This window comes from Cryptomeria japonica, chromosome 6, assembly GCF_030272615.1.
Source record: "Cryptomeria japonica chromosome 6, Sugi_1.0, whole genome shotgun sequence".
Lineage (NCBI taxonomy): Eukaryota > Viridiplantae > Streptophyta > Pinopsida > Cupressales > Cupressaceae > Cryptomeria > Cryptomeria japonica.
Genome location: NC_081410.1, coordinates 266,545,328 through 266,565,618, shown reverse-complemented (window position 1 = coordinate 266,565,618; position 20,291 = coordinate 266,545,328). Strand labels below are relative to the sequence as shown.

General features: G+C 35.1%; 1 protein-coding gene across 1 annotated transcript in view; it reads left to right on the top strand.

Annotated features, from left to right (window-relative positions):
* Window positions 1–19,923, top strand: part of LOC131062606 (protein Ycf2) — a 198,422-nt gene extending 178,499 nt beyond the window's left edge. The window contains exons 5-8 of the mRNA XM_057996302.2: window positions 18,344–18,439; window positions 18,703–18,801; window positions 18,900–18,959; window positions 19,497–19,923. Of these exons, the coding sequence (XP_057852285.2) occupies window positions 18,344–18,439; window positions 18,703–18,801; window positions 18,900–18,959; window positions 19,497–19,565 (324 nt within the window). The 3' untranslated portion in view covers window positions 19,566–19,923. The remainder of the gene's footprint in view (window positions 1–18,343; window positions 18,440–18,702; window positions 18,802–18,899; window positions 18,960–19,496) is intronic.
* The last annotated feature ends 368 nt before the right edge of the window (window positions 19,924–20,291 follow it).

Genomic DNA, 20,291 nt, shown 5'->3' with positions numbered 1-20,291 from the left:
AAGTTACACTCTTAGATAATAAATTATACTTCGTCTTTTATAAAGTTAAAGAAAAGTCAATGTATAGTTAATAATTATTTATTTTTTATAATTTTATTAATTTTTTTTTTGCAGGATAGTAATCATGGCAGAATCATCATCATCATCTGGAAACGACAAGTGGATCAAACCATACACTAAGTTTCCATTGTGGAAATACGTGACCATCCTTGAAAAGTTTCAAGGTGGTGGAGGTTTTAAATGGAAGTGTCACAAATGTTTGACTGATTATAATGGTTCTTATACTAGGGTTCGTGGGCACCTTTGCCACATAAAAGGCACCAGATGTGAAGTATGCCTTGGTCCAAATGTTGGTGATAGTAAAGGGAAGGGATTGTCAGTCGAGAAGATTGCAAAATACCAGAAAGAAGAGGATGAAGCTAATCGGGTTCAAACATCGAATCAGAGGCCAAGTCTAAGTTTAAACAAACCTCCTTTGCATCCAGCTTCAGGGACATCTACTAGCCACAAGAGGAGCAATTTAGGACCTCTTGAAAAGGCGTTTAATTTGCAAAGTCGAGAGGATACAGATTAGAATATTGCACGTTGTTTGTATGCGAATGGAATTTCATTCAATGTGGTCCGCTCTCCATTTTGGCAAGAGATGGTTAGGTCTATTAATGAAGCCCCAAAAGGATACAAAAGTCCAGGGTACGAGAAGGTTCGTACAACGCTTTTGGCTAAAGAGAAAGATATTATTGATAGAAAATTGCAAGTGATTCGAGCTTCATGGAAAATCTCGGGAGTTTCTATCATCTCTGATGGATGGAAGGGTGTTAGAAACAGGCCACTAATCAATGTGGTCACAATGAGCCCAAAGGGGGCAATGTTTTTGAAAGCAGTGGAATGCAATGTTGAAGAGAAAGATACTCAGTTTATCGCCAACATTCTAATTGAGGCGATTGAGTCAGTGGGTTCAGAAAATGTTGTTCAAGTAATCACTGATAATGCAAAAGTATGCAGAGCAGCAGGGTTGGTTGTGGAAGCAAGGTATCCAAACATTTGGTGGACGCCTTCCGTAGTTCATTCTTTGAACTTGATGCTCCAAAAAATTGGCAAAATTCAATGGATACAGAAGATTTATGAAGAAGCCAAAGAAATTCAGATGTTTATTTGTAATCATCACATGTCACAGGCCATTTACAGACAATTCGTCAAGTTGGAGTTGCTAAAGGTAAGTTTTTTTATTTTATTTCAAATTATCCAAACATTTAAAAAAAAAATTATTTTTTGAAATATTTGTATGATTTATTTGTTTCTAAAAATTATTAATTTTTAATTGAAGGTGGTTGAGACACGCTTTGCCACACACTATATTGTTCTCAAAAGGCTTGTGGATGTCAAACAAGCCTTAAAAAGTATGGTGATTAGCGATGTTTGGGCAATATGGAGGCAATCTCAAACAGATAGAGCAACTAATATCAGAAGGTTAAGTCTTGACGATGATTGGTGGGCTCAAATAGATTATTTACTATCCTTCACTGAGCCAATATACACCCTCATTCGTCGTTGTGATACTGATCAACCAATATTGGGTGACATCTATGATTGCATAGATACAATGGTGGAGAAAGTTAGAGATATCATTATAGCAAAAGAGCAAGATCCCTCTGAATTTTTTTTTCGGCAAATATATGAGATAATTAAGAAAAGATGGGATAAAATGACAACTCCTTTGCAGCTTTTGGCATATGCTTTGAACCCCAAGTACTACCATGCTGATATGCTAGCATTGCCAAATAGGACTGCACCAAATATGGATGTTGAGGTTGTCGATGGGTATAGAAAAGCTTTCAAAAAAATGTTTACAGATCCTAGAGTTGCTAAGGAGATTCGAGATGAGTTTGGGATGTTTGCATCCTCTGATGGAACCTATGCAGATGTTGATGCAATGGCTGATAAAAACGAAATGGACCCTATAAAGTGGTGGAACTTCCATGGTGCAACAACTAGACATTTGCAAAAGCTAGCTATCAAACTTTTGTCACAGGTTTGAGTTTATATGAATTATATTCTAATTTGATTTATTTTTTATTTTAATTTTTATTTGATTGTTGTCTTTGTAACTTGTACTATAAACTTTTCTATAGGTTTCAAGTTCTTCTGCATCCGAAAGGAATTGGAGTACATATGGCTTCATCCATTCTGTGAAACGAAATAGGTTGGCAGCCAACAAAGTAGAAGACCTTGTATATGTGCATTCCAATCTTCGTCTCTTGAGGCATTCCTCCACAGACTACATGAAAGGACCTTATAGACTTTGGGATGTACAACCTGAGATGAGTGACATTGATGTATCCATAAATGCATTGACACATCTCAATCCCACTATTGATAATTCTGACATGGGAGGAGCCTCCAGTGAACCTTCAGTGCGTTCTGAGAGTCTAGTTGGTGGTCACACTCAATCCAACTATTCTTACTCTTCAGAAAATCTTGATGACCTAGATCTCCAATTTCAGGAGAACAGTGATGATATTTTTGATAGCATGTGATTCTACGAGATACTATTAATGTATTTGAATTTTGTTTGAATAATAAAACTATATTTCCCAATTATGTTTCCATATTGCTTCATAGTGATGAAAATCTTCTTTAGTTACTTAGAAATTTGTGTTAAATATATATGTAATTGTTTTTTATAAATGCCGTATCCTCTCCCGTTCCCAAATGAGAGGTCTCAAAAAATAGCCGTATCCGATACCGTTCCCAAATGAGAGGTCTCAAAAAATAGCCGTATCCGATACCGTTCCCGTTTCCGTGCAACTCTGAAATATGTCCATTTATTTAAATAAGTTATTAAATAAGCTTATTATATTATTAATAATAAAAGGGAAATGGACCCCCTTGCAAGTAATGATGCCTAGAGACATAACTTTGTCTCTTAAAAACAACTTAATCATTAATCACAAAGGCTTTCCTAAGAGGTTTGATTTCCTTCATGAGAGGGAATATGCCATAGCATCAACCTAAGAATATGCCAAAGATGCCTTTTGGAGGGAATATGATCTAAGAGGAGAATAAAGTGACTTTTGGGAGGGAAATTTGCCATTCTTTAACTCATTTTTATAGCAGCATTTGGGTTTTGAGCTCTGAGCAGGAGTTTGTGCAGCAGATCAGGCCTTTTGAGAACGAAATCTCTCAGAAGAGTTGATGCCTACAGGTGTGTAAGATCATCCAAGGGTATCTTAGCAAAGGAATTCATCATTTCCAGCATTTGTGAGGGAAAGAAATAGTGGATCAGACTGATAGGAGGGCAGTTTTGGGGTAGTTAATTGCAGAACTGAGTAAATTGGAAGCCTCACAGTAGCCTACAGCTGTCTACAACAACAAATCATCCCAGCCATATCATTTATTACTATTACTAAAGCCATTCAGCTGGAGTTGGGGTTTTGAGGATACATTTCAGTTCAAAAAGCAGTGAATTTAAGTACTGATGTAAAAATCAGCCTGTGTGCGTGTAGTTGTACCCTAAAGGCAAGCTAATTGGCACTCTTGGAATGCATCAGATTTCCAGAATTTGAGCACCTGTGCACAGGTTTGTTTGAGAAGATTGAAGTTAATAAAAATCAGTCAATTAATTTTAATAGTACTTTCCTTAAATTCTGAATTCTGTGTAGTTGTAAAATTTCTTGAATTTTCATATTCTATTGCAAGCATCAACAAAATCCCAAAAACTTCTCTATTGCATTCACTTCTTTGCAAAACATCAAAAAACCAAAAAAATATCAGAAAAAAACATAAAACCAAAAACTTTTTCCAAAAATCAGAGTTTGCAAATCAGCAGTTGGGGTGGTGTATAACACATTGAAAATTTTGAACATTATATCATTGTATTCAATGTCATGATTACATCAAGTTTCAACTTTCAAATGCAATGGGTCAATACCTTAGTGATTGAATCATCCTTCCCAAATAATTTGTCAAACACCTCGTTGCTATAACTATTGGATCTATCTAGCCAAAGCTCCTCCAAATGGACACCAACCCACTCTACTGATTTTCATCAATTTGCATCAGCTCCTTTTGTCTACATCCCATCATCTTGTGATCCATGAGACACAAGGTTCTATGTACAACCACAAGCTTCTCCACTCTCTTATGGGTATCCATATTCCTCTTGATAGAGCGGATGAAGTTATATGTAGACTAATTCTTCTATGCTGTAGAAAAACTACAAACTTGTTAGAAGAGGCAAACAGCTAGTGTGGTTATCAATGATTGAGGCCTATGCCACCATAGTATTGGGTCCTCTTGTACCAGTCTCCTTATGAAACTTTGCCTCATTTGTATAGCTCTTGTTGTGACAGATTTGGTCTGATCATGAGAGATGATGGCAACCTCCTTTGCATTATATATCTTTTAAATTGCTTTCATGAGGCCTCATTCACTTTGCTATTTTCTATGTAGACAACTTTGCTAGGCCTTTGCACATACCACTTCAAGTTCAATGCGTAAGCAACCATGTGCAAGGGAGTGTTGTGCTTCTTCCACCTTTGCTGAATGTAACTCATTCCAAAATTGCAAGGAGGGGTCTTCCTTTGTACAATGGCTTTCATTTGACTAAGTAGACTAAGTATGCTATGAACACACTCATACACCTCCCCAAGGCATAGAGCATTAGAGTCCCAATATGAGTTCATTGTGAAAAGTGGAGAGATATGATGCATTTGGCATCAAACTAAAAAGTGTCACTCTTCAGCACTTACCGTCTCCCCTTGCTTTGACTTGGACTTGTCCAATTGATTCCACTTTATATCATGCCCATTAGTTGCAAGATGTTATGCCCTGAAACCACACAAAGGACAAAATGAAAGAAAACCACTCAAGGTGATTTCTCATGACAAACAAAAGACCATTTGCAGAAGTATAAATTACTCAATCCACTTGAATGTAGCACATATTCTAATGCAGCACAGTTCAAACTAACTGAACGCTCTAGTGGAAGACATTAACCATTGTGAGACAAGTCATCATGAGGTTCAATAGGGGAGATAAGGTCTCACACTATACTAGAGATTAGATACTCATGGCCACCATCTAGACATGCAAACCAATAACTGCGACAAAAAAGAAAAGTACAATTCTTTATTCAATTACATAGTTTGAACACAAAAGGAAAAGCATATAGATTATTATATCATTAATTGATTTCAATTCCAATTCCATAAGCATGGATGGAAATAAACAAGAGCAATATTCATCATTTCTGACATCCTATCTCAGAAGTATAAATTCTAATTAATTCAATTAATTCCTCTACTCAAATACATTATGCATGTAAGGGAAAGAACGATGAAATGGAGAATTGTTCCAAACACCATGAAGAGACTCTCGAAAGTTTTCCAACACCCAAAATAAAGTTAAAACATTACTGTGATATCCCCAAACTGAACCTCATCAAATACTATTGATATTGAGAAAGCTCCTTGTATTATCTTTATAAGTGATATGAATAAAGAATAGTGGATGATCTAAGACCCAAGCTATAAAATATAAAGACTTGCAAGCATCCAAGTTTATATGGTCTACACGCAAACAAAAGGGGAGCTTAGAAAAACTATCATCATAATCAGAAGTCAGACATAGTAACATTAGCATCTATTAGACCTGAGGCTACAATATTGGTGACTAATCAATGATTAGTTTTTATCAAGGTGTTAATAAGCAAATAAGGATGACAGCGGTGTATTAAAATAAACATCCAATTTCATCAAGTATTGCCACCTAACGATATAAATTGATTAAATTATGAGACGGCAACAGGTAATATTAAGTCTTCTATGATAGCGATTAAGGAAGAATTCATATCAGTGAGAATTCAGAATCTTTATCCATATGATAGCGCTTGTAATAATTAAGATCAACGGACATGATGATTACCTCTATGGCCAACTAATGTCAATCAAAAACGGTTATAATCATCGAAGGCATCTAACAGCAAGGAACATGATATAAGGCAGTATTAGTAATACTACGACATATCGAGAGTTCCTAAAGATTGTTTCACAGATCACAATTATCATTAGCAATTGAATCTATCACCACTGTCATTGGTGATTACAATTTTGTTAATAGACTGTAGTTTAATGATGATCAACTATAATATCACTCTAACCCACTGTTTGTTAGTAACAGCCCAATCATAATCGATAATATTATTATTATGATCAGATATGAGGAGGCAGCGATTACCAAGGCATCGATAAGTCTAAATTATAATTGATATTAGGGCATGATGAAGTTATGAAGAAATGTATGACGATGACAATCACCAGCGATTACATGAGACTTAATGAAGAGATGCGATGACTACATTAAGACAACGATCATAATAAAGACTTCTTCTTTGTTATGAAGAGATGTATCTAATTATGAGTGGTTCGATCCAAGAGAGACATGATTCCTCACATTCAGAAGATGTGACTCTTCAATTCGAAAAATATAAGAATTAGATCACACTCATTCACGGAGGGGAATATCAGGGATGACTTAATTATTATTTTTTCCCAAGTATTCATACATTCCCACAAGATACTTAATAAAGAGCAATATCAATACCACAGCAGATCAACAGGATAAGCATTGGTCATAGTAATACATAACTACATATTTGCAGCGCTCAAGGAGTCGTATTATAACCAAGGAGAATGGTACCGATCCACCCTTGGCAACATAAGAACGCTCATACATGGAGACATCAATCAAGATGCAATAAAGCTTTAGACTCTTCTAAGTTGAACTATGGTAATATCATTGGGTTTCCTTTTATCAGTACTGCAATTACTATTTGATGCGAGCTATTGAAGATCTATACAAAGTCAAACGAATCATTAATATTAAGGAGATGCGAACAATTACAGACAAAGGAGTAATCTATATAAATCATGAAGTAATAAGAGGATAGACCTTAGCATAATAATCATCAGAACGATAAGCCGACAAGTCTTAAAAGAACAACGAATTCATAAGTGGTAGCATGATTAACAAATGACAATAATTCATAGTAAATTGAAGCTCAACATCTAGTTGCAAGGGACATGTCTCATTTAAAGAGGGGTGTCTATATGCATAAGAATGCAACTCTTCAACAAATATGAAGATATAAAAGGAGAAGAAGGACATTTGAAGACGGGATTACGAACTTATTTCCAGATTTGGATCTGTCTAGTAGTGCAGAAGCCTACAATGTAAAAACACACATCTCATGTATATAAATCAGAGAAATCGATCAAGATAAGTTCCATCTTCCAAAATTATTCTTAGCATTATGATTTAAATACTATATTAAAATGTCTTCAGAATCAATGAAATTATATTTATAAAGGTATTGCAATTCTCACCTTATGTTAGTATTGTTGTTTCAGGACTAATTTGAGGTGATTCCCGATTGGGGACATTACAATTACATAGGCTTCCCAATGATGCAAAGAAATTTGACAGAATATGGAAATCGAGGTAGTTATCTTCATTGAAGTTTTACACAAAAAATGCCTAATAGGTGGACTAAAAATGCATTTTGGAAATTTGATCATATGAAAAGGAGGTCAATTTTTGTAGGGATTGGTCCAAAAAGTTTTCGCAGGAAACTCCATGCCTTGGACACTTCATGACAAGTCGTACACTTTTGCGAAACCCCAAATGCTTCCACAAAACTCCAAAAAAAGAAAATGAAAAAATAGTTTCTAGAAATGAAATTTTATATAGGGTACCTAATATTATTCCCGAGCCTCCAAATAGACACATGTCAACATTCAGCTTTCTACAGTAAAAGGTCAACACTAAAATGATTGGAAGGCCTACAAATGCTTCTATGAATCCAAAAACTCTGATTTACTCAATAATGGCCTAAACTAACAACCAAATTTTAAAAATGATTGGGGACTCCTATGGTACTACACTAACACAAATTCAATAGTGTATGAGATCCAAACCTCATAATTACAAAATTACAACTTTCAAAATTTTAAAATTATTTCCCCTTTTCAAGCAAAAGCCCAAAAAACATAATGAATCCATCTCCAAAATGAATTTGTTCAAAAGAATATGACAATATTGAATGCTAACTCACAACATCCTTTCACAATACATAATTTGAATTCCATAAGAATAATGATTACCATTTGACACTCAGCAACAAAATTAACAAATGAATAAATGGAAAATAAGAATTCATTCAGTTGTTGATATGTGATTTCCATAGCTTTGATGAGATCTTTAAGCTCCCGATTAGAAAACCAACAAGTGGCAAGTCTACTAAGTTGCATGGATCCTAGAGGTTCACTTCCACCTTGCTTAGGAGTAGGCAACATGGATCACAAACAAAAACAAAGAACTCAAGTGTCAACGTACGATTCAGACTTGTCATGCTTTTCTCAAGTATGAGGAATCACAAACGATCCCAAAAGAAAGACAACAATAGTAGCTTAAGGATTGCATGGAGTGGTTATCCACATAGGCTCTCCAATACCCCAAAGGATATGCTCTCCCAAGTTTCTAGGATGGGGATGACAAGGGATGGGGGAATGCTTTTCCAAGATGGGCTCTTTTAATGCCATTTTTTAGGGGATGCTAGGGGTTTCTATAGAGAAAATTTAAAAATATTCATATGATAACATTGATTGGACATTTGTCATAGACATTATAGAACCTTTCTGAGCATGGGTAATTAACTAGGAATTATGATGTTCTTTACATATATAAGCATGAGTCAAAAGTGTTTTACTGGTGTATATATTCAAGTGAGGAATATATATTATTGAAGTTTTCTTGGATCCTTCAAGATTGCATGTTCTGCTGTCAAACACATGAAGTAGGAATAATTAAGTAAAAACGATAACTGGTTATGTTCCAGTTTAAATTCAGTTGGGATTCTAATAGATGGGATTGTTCTATGAGCTGTCCATATAGGGCATGGTTGAAACATTTTTGCTACAACTCCCACTCAACAGTATAATGGTTGTAGCATCTAGTGTTTGTGGCAATCCCTGTATACCAAACAAGTTGTCCAATTTATGAAACAAGCTAATCCTTGTTTGCATAGATCTGCAACGTGGGATATTTATTTTGTAGATTTTGTGATCATGATTAATCATTGGTCTATCAATTGGTCAAACCTATAGTTTGGTAGAGTTTTGGGGGTAGCACCCTTGGCATGTTCCCTGTTACGATATAGGGCAGGGTCAAGGGGTAGAGCCCTCACCTCCAAGCCTAAATTAAGATCTTCAATACCACACAGACCTTCATGGTGCATACCATTTTCACAATTCTTTGTAAATCTTAGATGGGCATGTCATAACTAAATAGGCATTGAATTTCTGTGAATTTTTTCAAAAAGTAACTAAAATGTGCTTGGGTATCTAGGGAATGGTTTGGTGTCCCCTAATGTACCTAGACATCCCCTAAAACAATGTGTGTACTGAGGATGTTTTTGTTTGTTTTTGTAAAATAGGGGATGGGGTGGAGATGTTTCCTACCATCCTTGCATCCTTGAAATGCCCCTCTATGGTGATGAGGTCATGTTGGGTAGGGGATGCGTTGTTGGGGAGCATAACCCAAAGGTGTATCGTGAAAACATTCTACACCTAGGAGGTCCAATATCCCAAAGGTGAGTAAGAGGATATGCGACACCTTAGAGCTTTAATATACAAAAGTTGAGCAAATAGAAATGCTACACCTTAGATCTCTCATATCCAAAAGTCAAGTGAGAAGAAAAACTACACTTGGGATCTCTAGTACCCAAAAGGTGAGCAAAATGATACATTCCAAGCCTTATACTAAATTGACTATCCTACTCAATCTAGATAACTCTATTCTCAAATTGACTCTTAGGAGATATAGGGAAAGCATACAAGCTTTTAACAAACACTAATGCACAAGCTTAATCATTTCCCCACTAATTTGGTCACGCCTACAAGCTAGTTTCCTTTCCACAATTTCTGTTTCAAATAAACTTTTTTCAGCTTTTATAGAATCACATGAAAAACACCTTAAACTCCATTAATTGAGTCTATTCAAACTTTTCTACAAAATAATGAAAAACACTCGAAAGCTTCGTATAATCCAAGTAATGGTAGTATATTCATTACCATTCTAAAACAAATAAAGTGCCATTTCAATGCATAAAAAGGAAAATATCATCTTTAAATTTGAACCCAAAGGGAAATGGAGGCATACAACACTTGAAGCAAGCAATCCTTAAGCTCCCAAGATTCCAAATCGAGATTGCTTTCCCAAAAAAATCTCTTTCAAAGCTTCCCAAAATTTATTTAAGAGCACTTAATTAAATCCCATACACATGGCACACCCTTATGTTGTGAAATATGGATCGAAGAATAATGACAGCAATTCTGGAAGACTGATTTCCGTGAGTTATTGATCATCTCCATCATTGAATCCGGTTTAAATACAAGAGGAAAGGTTGCCTACGTAGGGACATGTCCATACGTGGCAGTTGCCACGTATGGACATGTCCCTACGGAGGCAACTGTTCATAACAATTAGTTTGTTTATGTTTAATTTCCAAACTGTATGCTCTATTAATATATCACTCTCCAGATAATAACTGATTTACCATTAGTTAGATTCATGAGGGCTATATCTTAACACTCCCTCTTAGCAGGAGTGGATCTAAGTAATTTTCTTGGGAGCATATTCTGTCATGACTTCCGACACAATTCGGGACAACATTTAATATAGTCTTGTCATGACAATAAACTCAATATCATGATATCCGGCTCAGTCCGGGACAATCACTTAAGAAGTCAATCATGAGATGATCACATACTTTAGGATCAAGATATCCGGCACAGTCCGGGACAACAACTTAATGTAGTCAAACTTGACACTTGGTCAACTATTGTCAAGATCGTCACCTTGAAATAGTAACCTTAAACATAAGAAGATCGTCATCTTCTTGAACATAGTTAGAATATTGCAATATACATTTTATTTATTTATTCATGAACAAATTACACATGGTAGGAATTTCATCCTAATAATCTCAATTATAATCTAGTCATACCAAGTTTACTTCTGAAGTATTCTATCTTCAATCTTGCAAGTGGCTTGGTGAAGATATCAGCATTTTGTTCTTCAGTACTGATGTACACTAGTTTTATGACGTTTCGATCTACCATATCTCTTATGTAGTGATAAGGGATCTCAATATGTTTGGATCGATTGTGAAAAACTGGATTTACTGAGACCTTGATACAGCTCTGATTATCACAGTGAATTATTGTTGAATTCAGAGTTTTTCCAAATAATCCAAATAATAACTTTCTTACCCATACCGCTTCATGAGCTCCCATGGAGGCTGCCATATATTCTGCTTCGGTGGAGCTTTGTGCAACTACTGACTGTTTTCTGCTGAACCAAGATATCATAGCAGAACCAAGACTGAAGCAACACCCTGTAGTACTTTTACGGTCAGTGGTACTTCCGGCCCAATCAGAATCAGAATATCCTTCAAGTTGAATCTCAACACTTTCATACTTTAAGCCAAGTCCGATTGTGCCTCATAAATATCTTAGAATGTGTTTAGCAGCCATTAGATGTATCTTCTTAGGTTCACACATGAAGTGACTTAATACATTTGTAGCATAGCAGATATCAGGACGAATATTTACCAAATACATGAGTGAACCGACGATTTGTCTATAGAGTGTGGGATCTATAGGTTCTGAATCTTCTGCCTCAATTTTCAGCTTGTGCAAATTAGTTTCCATTGGTGTAGCTAATGGCTTACACTCCATCATCCCAAATCTAGTTAGAATATCTGTGGTGTACTTTCCTTGATTTAGGAAGATGTAGTTTTTCTTCTGCCATACTTCTAATCCCAGAAAATAATGTAGAAGCCTTAGATCCTTCATATCGAATTCTGCTGCCAGATCTTGCTTACATTTCTCAATGAGATTATCCTCTCCTGTTATCAAAAGATCATCCACGTAAAGGACCAATATAATCATATTGCCATTTGAAGCCTTGAAGTAGATGTTGGGATCTGCTAGGTTCTTGGAGTACCCTAGTTTGGAGAGATAGTTGTCTATCCTTGCATACCAGGCCCTAGGTGCTTGTTTTAACCCATAGAGAGCTTTCTTTAGTTTACAAACATAGCAATTTTTATCACGTATGGTGAATCCTTCTGGTTGTTCTATATATACTTCTTCTTCAATTGAACCATTTAGGAAGGCAGTCTTTACGTCCATTTGGTGAATTTTCCATCCTTTGGATGCTGCAATTGCAATGATTGTTCTTACTGACGTATACCGGGCAACTAGGGCAAATGTCTCTTCATAATCAATTCCTGCTTTCTGAGAGAATCCCCTGGCCACAAAGCGAGCTTTATGTTTTTCAATGCTGCCATCATATGCATATTTGATCTTGAATAACCACTTGGATGAGACAACTGATTTGTCTTTTGGTCTAGGCACTATATCCCAAACATCATTCTTTAGTATAGATTGATATTCTTTAACCATAGCATCTTTCCAATCCTGTTTTGATAAGGCTTCTCTGACATTTGTTGGTTCAGAATTTGTGAGTTCGGTTAGAAGTGCAGTATAACATTTTAGAGTTCTTGTTCTCTTATTTTCTTTGGAAATTTCATTTGGTTCTACATTATTCTCTCAATCATTTTCCTTGCCCATAGAGGTCTTTTCTTGTTATTGAGTGTTTCAATATTTTCATCAACAAGAGGTTCAAAAGCTCTTATGATGTCCTCGCTCTTAGTGTCTGAAGGTTTGGAATTTTCTATGATATTCTCCCTCTCAATCTCAGTTATGTGATCTTCTTCTTCTTTAGTAATGTTATCATCCTCAGGTTCTTTGAGTGTAGTGTTTTCTTCAAACTTTACATCTCTACTTATCTCAACAGATTTTTTCCCTGGAATGTAAATGCGATATCCTTTAGTATTTTCACTATAGCCAATGAAGATACCTCTTTTTCCGGATGGTTCTAGTTTTGTCCTCTTTTCTTTAGGAACATGTATATATACGGGACAGCCAAATATCCTTAAATGACTTAAGTCTGGTTTGTTCCCTGTAAAAGCTTCTTCAGGAGTTATGTTTTCTAGAACTGAGTGCGGACATCTGTTTTGAATGTAGACTGCTGTATTTGAAGCTTCTGCCCAGAATGAAGTGTGTAAGTTTTGGTCATGCATCATGGCTTTTGCTGCTTCAATTATGGTTATGTTCTTTCTTTCTGCTACTTTGTTCTGTTGTGGATTATATGGTACAGTATACTCCCTCTTAATCCCAACAGAATTACAAAAGTCTTTGAAGTTGTCAGATGTATATTCTCCCCCATTGTCGGATCTTAACACCTTAATTTTCTTCCCTGACTAGTTTTCTACTAGTGCCTTGAATTCTTTGAACTTAGATAGTACTTCATTTGAGTCTTTGCACTTTAGAAAATATATCCATGTTTTTCGAGAGTAGTCATCAACAAAGATTATGTAGTATAAGGATCCAGTTAGGGATGGTGTTGACATGGGACCGCATAGGTCTGAGTGAATTAGTTCTAAAATAACTTTTGATTTGTGCTTGCTTGAGGGAAAAGAAACTTTCACATTCTTTCCCAAGGCACATCCTTTGCAAATGCCTGTGTGTTCAGATTTTAGTTGGGGCAGTCCTGAAGTTATCTTCTTTATGTTGGATAGAGCACTATATCTTAGGTGTCCTAATCTTTTGTGCCATAATTCATTATTATTTGAAACTTCAAGATTTAGTGCTTCCTTTTGATCACTGCATGGTTTGTATAGGCTACCATCTCTTGAACCTACTGTTATGGCATTTTTGATATTTGTATTTTTAGGCCAGAGTAGAACTTTATCTTCATTGAAGGTAACCCGATATCCTTGATCAGCTAGGCCTGAGATTGAGACTAGATTTCTTTTTATTCCATGTACAAACAGAACATCCTTTAATTGTAGAGATACTCCATTTCTTAGTTTGATAGTACAGGTCCCAATTCCTTTCACAGGATATGTGGAGTTATCTCCAATAGTAACCTCTTCACTTGAGTGCCCGTTAAGTGTTTCAAACTGATTTCTGAATCCAGTTATATGCCTTGATGCTCCACTGTCTACGATCCAAGTGTTTTTATTTGTATTTATTTCGCTTGATAGGGCTAAGAAGAAAAGTGAGTTTTCTCCTTTGACTTCGGCTAGAGTAGCTTGTGTTTTCTTCCTTTCTGGACAATTCCTATGAGTGTGCCCATATTTGTCGCATTTGTAACATTGAATTTTAGACATATCTCTTTTCTGATGGTTTTTATTTCCTCTCTTCCGTTTGGAGAACTTTTTCTTTTTGTTGAAGGTATTTGTATTAAGTGCTTAGATTTCTCCTTCTTTATTAGTCCCTAATCCTCTTGAGATTAGTCGAGATTCCTCTTGAATGCACTCATTCTTAAGTTGTTCAAATTTGGGTAAGGGGGGTGTTCTGCTAATACATTGAATGTAGGATTCCCATGAAATTGGTAATCCTCTTAGGGCTATGAGAGAGATTTTTTGATCATCTACCTCATTTCCAATAGTTTGTAATTCGTCTTTTACTTCAGATATCCTTGAAAAGTATGTAGATATTGTATCATCTCTATTCATCTCAATGTTTAAAAGTTGTTGTTTCAAGGTTAACATTCTGCTCGCATTGTTAACTTCATATTTATTTTTAATGGTTTTAAATACTTCATATGCTTTAGGCAGTCTGGCTATAGATGGAAGAATATGATCTTTGACTGAGTCAATAATTATTTTCTTTGCTTTATTATTACGCCTTTTCCAGGTAGATTTCTCTGGTTCATCATTTGGCATGTCTAGATTTTCTTCTATGTAAGACTCTAATTCTAGTTCTTCAAGAATGGCAATGATTCGTATCTTCCAGGAAACGAAGTTGGAGGCTCCTTCGAGTCTATCTTCCACTCTCATATTACTTGACATTTTGAATATTTTCTTAGTCGAATATATCCTCTGCGTATATAGCCTCTGCGTTGATTTATTATTTACTTCCGATAAATGCTTATGAGTAATATGGCTGTCTAATTTATTCTCTTAATATGCTGGCTCTGATACCATGTTGTGAAATATGGATCGAAGAATAATGACAGTGATTCTGGAAGACTGATTGCCGTGAGTTATTGATCGTCTCCATCATTGAATCCGGTTTAAATACAAGAGGAAAGGTTGCCTACGTAGGGACATGTCCATACGTGGCAGTTGCCACGTATGGACATGTCCCTACGGAGGCAACCGTTCATAACAATTAGTTTGTTTATGTTTAATTTCCAAACTGTATGCTCTGTTAATATATCACTCTCCAGATAATAACTGATTTACCATTAGTTAGATTCATGAGGGCTATATCTTAACACCTTATGCATACTAGGAAACTAATTAAAGAACATAGTTCAAATCTTCCGGGGTAGTATATGTATGTCTCGTTTATAGCATAGTTACGTGCCTCATGCATGGTGTATGAGGTAGTCCCATATGCTATAAGCCATTTGTAGACCCAAAAACAGATTGCCTAGCATCATGGACTATAAAAGGATCCAATTCCATTTCCATAGAACAAAAATACTCTATTGGTTTCATCATAGAGGGATCTTGAATCCCACATGATTAGAATAGAGGGGTTTCACATGTATATAACATCTCATCACTTTATCATGGAGGAAGATGGATAGTCACACAAATTCCATGTTACCTCTCCCATATCACTTGTTAACTTGCACACTTAGGAGCAACAAGCCTATCTAACACAAATAGCCAAAGTCCAATATAAATCCAATGAGCACGATATATATTCACATAAGACATTGCAGGGAATCTCACAACATGATAATAATCATACTACAATACTGATTATCATGTAATCCAAAGTATATACATAAGTCGCATAATCACATCACATATGATAAACATCTATATAACAGTACTGAATCATCAAAATGAAAGTAACCGACATCATATAATCATAATAGACACAAGAACTGAAAAGATCCACCTAGCTCAATCACACAAAAATCAGATGTCTCAATAATCATATGTCGATATAGAATGTGATCACCAAAATATTATTGAACATAAAATAGTAAATACACAAGCCAATACAAATTTGTGCAGAAAAGAATAAAGGCACAATGCAAATATCTGGAAAAGAAAGAATTTCTTTGAAGAAAAATGAGAGAGAGAGAAACCATAAAAGTTTTTAACTTTTATGCATTGCAAATAGAGACAAAGCTTCCCTCTCATCACATATTCTATTCATCCATGTGTTCATGTTCAGAGGGTTTATGGCAAGAATTTTCTGTAGTTGTTGGTTTTCTTTTGTGTGCGTGCACATACATATAGTAAAAAGTGCCATAATCTAGTTGTACAACCTTTTCTAATACTTTGTCATGTTTATAACCATATTGGATTTTATCTCTGTATACCTAAAACTTATCATTGTATTAATGATATATGTTGTTTGTCTGGGAGGTACATTTTACAACTGACATCAGCCAGGACTTTTGGTGTGTGGATTGATGTTTCGAATGAGAGCAGTGAGATACCATGTTAGTAAGATATAGTTCCAGCAAGTCAGCTCTCTAAAAGCAATATTTTTCTTGTTGCGATTTTGTCATGTAGCATTGTATTTATTGTTTTCTTTGGCATATTTTATATCTGGCCTTGAGTATTGTCGCATTGGTGTTTAGTTATCCGGGTCTTTGACTAAGCTGTAAATAATTGGGTCTTTAGATTTAATAATCTCAAAGCTTCATATTTTTCATTTCCTGCCAAGTGTTGGAGCCCTGCTTGAGGGCTGACCTTAAATGGGCTTGTTGTAACTTTGTATGGCCTCATTTTTTCTTGATGATATCATTAAATCTATATTTCATTTGGAGTTTATACACATGACAATTTCAAACAAATGAAGAGATATTTAGTTCATTTTTTTGCGCCTCTCATGAGTGTGACATTTTGAGTATTTAGTCCATATGCTTTTATGCTTATGCTGTGGTGGAATTCACACCTAGAGTCATTTTGACTCTTGGCACATATTGGGTTAATGTTAAGATGGATTTGTGGTAACATATTAACTATTGTGCTATTATTGTAATAACCTAGGTTTGCGACTCAAAATATGTATTTTGTATCTTTTTGATATTCATTATGCAAACTTATGGAAGAATATGATTATATCTGAAATTTCAATCGTAATGTTTCCTCTATGCTATTTTAAGCCCTTGCATTAATTGTTGTGGACCTTGTGGACTATAAGTTTCATGAATCAATTTATCTATGTTTTTATAGTTTTTAACCTGGCCAATTTGTCTTATGATACATTCCTTAATGTTACACTTATTTCCTTGCAATTTAATGCATATATGATTTTAATGCCAAGTAGGTGAGTACAAGTATGCACCAACGAGTACCGTTGTGCATGTCAGGCTTATTATGTCATCTATGGAGTCATCTGTGATTTCTTTTCTGATCATTGTGAATTTTACCAAGAGGTTGAATTGATACTGGTATGGAATGATTTTATGTTTCCCTAATCAATGAAAAGAGTCCCTTGCATTTCACATCTAAGGTGTCTGGCTGTTTGACCTGCTATTGTAGCCAATACTATGGGGAATATAACACCTATTCTTTTTCCAGATTCAAATCTATTTAGAGTCTTGGGCTTTCTGAGAAAGTCATCTTGTAATTTGTTGCATTTTCTTCTCTAACTGCGGCCAGAAATGACATCTGGAAAGTTTGGGAGACAGCTGAGAGTTCGGTACTTCTCAGAAGTTTAACTTGGTAATTTTAATTTAAGTAATCTTTCTCATGTAAGAAAAATTCTTTCCTACTGTCCTGATCTCAGATTTGTATTTACTATTTAATGTTTGCATTATTTTCTTTGGTCTCTATTAAATGCAATGATAATCCAATTGCTGGGAACTTGTGACTGATTTATCGACTGTACTGCAAAATATTATTCAAAGTGTACACAAAAATGATGGAAATATATCATTATAGAATTAGTGAATTGAAGATGAGTCTATGACTAAGGAGTGGATGATAGAAATTATTTTAAAATGAGTTGAGATTTTCTGGTTGTACCGCATCCCTGTCTGGTACAATGTTCTAGGTAAAATACAATATTTTCTTTTATAGGACTAGAGGTTGATATATTTGGTCTGTCTTAAAGTGTGGTTTTGATAATATTTTGGATTTAAGATGCGCGTAGCCCCCTTTTGAGTCATTACATAACTACAGTATTTGTTTTTTCTTTTCTATAAAAGTGCTATACATATGTTTTACTGTCCATTACAGGCTTATGCAAAGAGTTTTCAGAACCTCCAGTACATAGAAAGGTTCAAGGAGCATACCATTGCCCATGCTGTACAGGCTCAATTTAAGAGGACTAAGGTAACTTAATTGAAATCAGACATTTGGGCTGTCTTGTTATTCTCCATTTTGTCCTTGGGGGTTTGGTTAGGTCTACTTTCTTGCTTCTTATCAATTTTCAGTGTGGACTGCTTTGTAAGGGCTGCCTCTGTTTATGATTAATGCATATATCGTTTTATTTAACAAATTTAAACCAGGCATTGATGATGCTATTAATCTTGAGAAAGTGAGTCATTCTTATACATAATTTGACTTTGAACATTTCTTTTCCTTGTCGTTAGCAGATATACTTGTGGCCTGGTGCTATTAACACAGGGATGAGGGCAAACAAAACAGTTGAAAGTATACTCTATTTGGGTGGCCTTAAGAATGTAAAATCAAAGGTGTAGTTCTGCACTGAAAATAGAATAAATGTTTTGAAAAAGGGTAAATTAGGCAACTTAAATTACTAGTGGAATCGTGACTTCCTTCTTACTTGCAGGTTGTTGGTTCAAGAAATCCACAAAATACTGTAAAAGCTCTTTTCAAAGCGCTAAATATGGTAAATATTTTCTTAAGTGATCTTTTGTTCAGTCATTTTCTCTTAAGAATTTTTTTTTCTTGTGACTAGTTAATTGTGGTACATTACTGCAAAAGCAATACATAAACTCTTGTATGAAAGTTTAATGTTGATACTTGGTTTGATGAACTGCATTTTCTGGTATTTTTTCATCATTCAATTTCTGATTAATCTCCAGGTTTTTTGTTATTCCAATCCCCTTGGCATCTGTAAACTTCAATTTGTTTTCTAGGTTTTGAAGGGTTGTATATGTGCCTTTACGAACCTGCTTTGAATTTGTTTTTAGTGTCAAAATCCGTTCTCTTTTGCTTTCTGATATTTCTTATTCCTGGCAAGTATCTTACACTGATTTATTTGTTTTGAAAACTATTGACATAGAAGTACATGTACCCAATTTGCTGGTTGTAAGTGTACCTGAATGGTTTGATATAATTTGTTTATTTACTTAGATAAAAAACTTAACTTGCTCCTTGTTTTCTTTGTCATTCCTCCTTACAGTAATTTGCAATTATTTTGCAGATTGAGACTCCTAACGATATACAAGAGAAGTTTGGGCGTACAGTGGTTGAGTCATATTTGTTGAAATAGTTCATATTAATTTAACTTTTGTCCATGGATTATGTTTATTTAATGTAAAAAGTCAATTCAGAGTATGCCGATGTCCACACATGACCAAAGAAGATCCATAGGAATCAAAAGTACATAAAACTACAATAGTAAAGAAATGGATGTCAATCTCTATTTCAGTTGCTTGACAAGATTCCAACTTTGGTCTTTGTGTTTATTGGGCTATTACGGAGGTCTTAATTGCATACAAAAGTCTGAAAATTCATAAGTTTTTAACAAGTTATCATGGTGGCAAGTATTCCTTTTGCATTGGCATTGTAGACCACGACACGTAATACATTAATATGATTTCCCCAACAATTTTTTGGGGGTTCCACAAGTGTAAGATTAAATTCTCTAATTCGTGTTACATGGGCATTCCTTCGATAGGAATCTTAAATCAGGATTATATATGCACAAGGACTACAGTGATCTGATTAAATTCATTATAAGGAGATTGTCACCATTTATGGTTAGTTGTCATGAATTGTGTAAATCCCATCCTTTATTGTTACCATAGTCGCATTCATTATACAATATCATATGTTTTGATACTGTCATTTGCATTCATTATACCATATTATATGTTTTGATACCTATTCAAATTCATTATACCATGTTATATGTATATGTCTTGATGCTTGGATTCATATGTTGACACTAGATTAAATGCACGGATGTTAAGTGCTGCTTTCATATATATGTTCC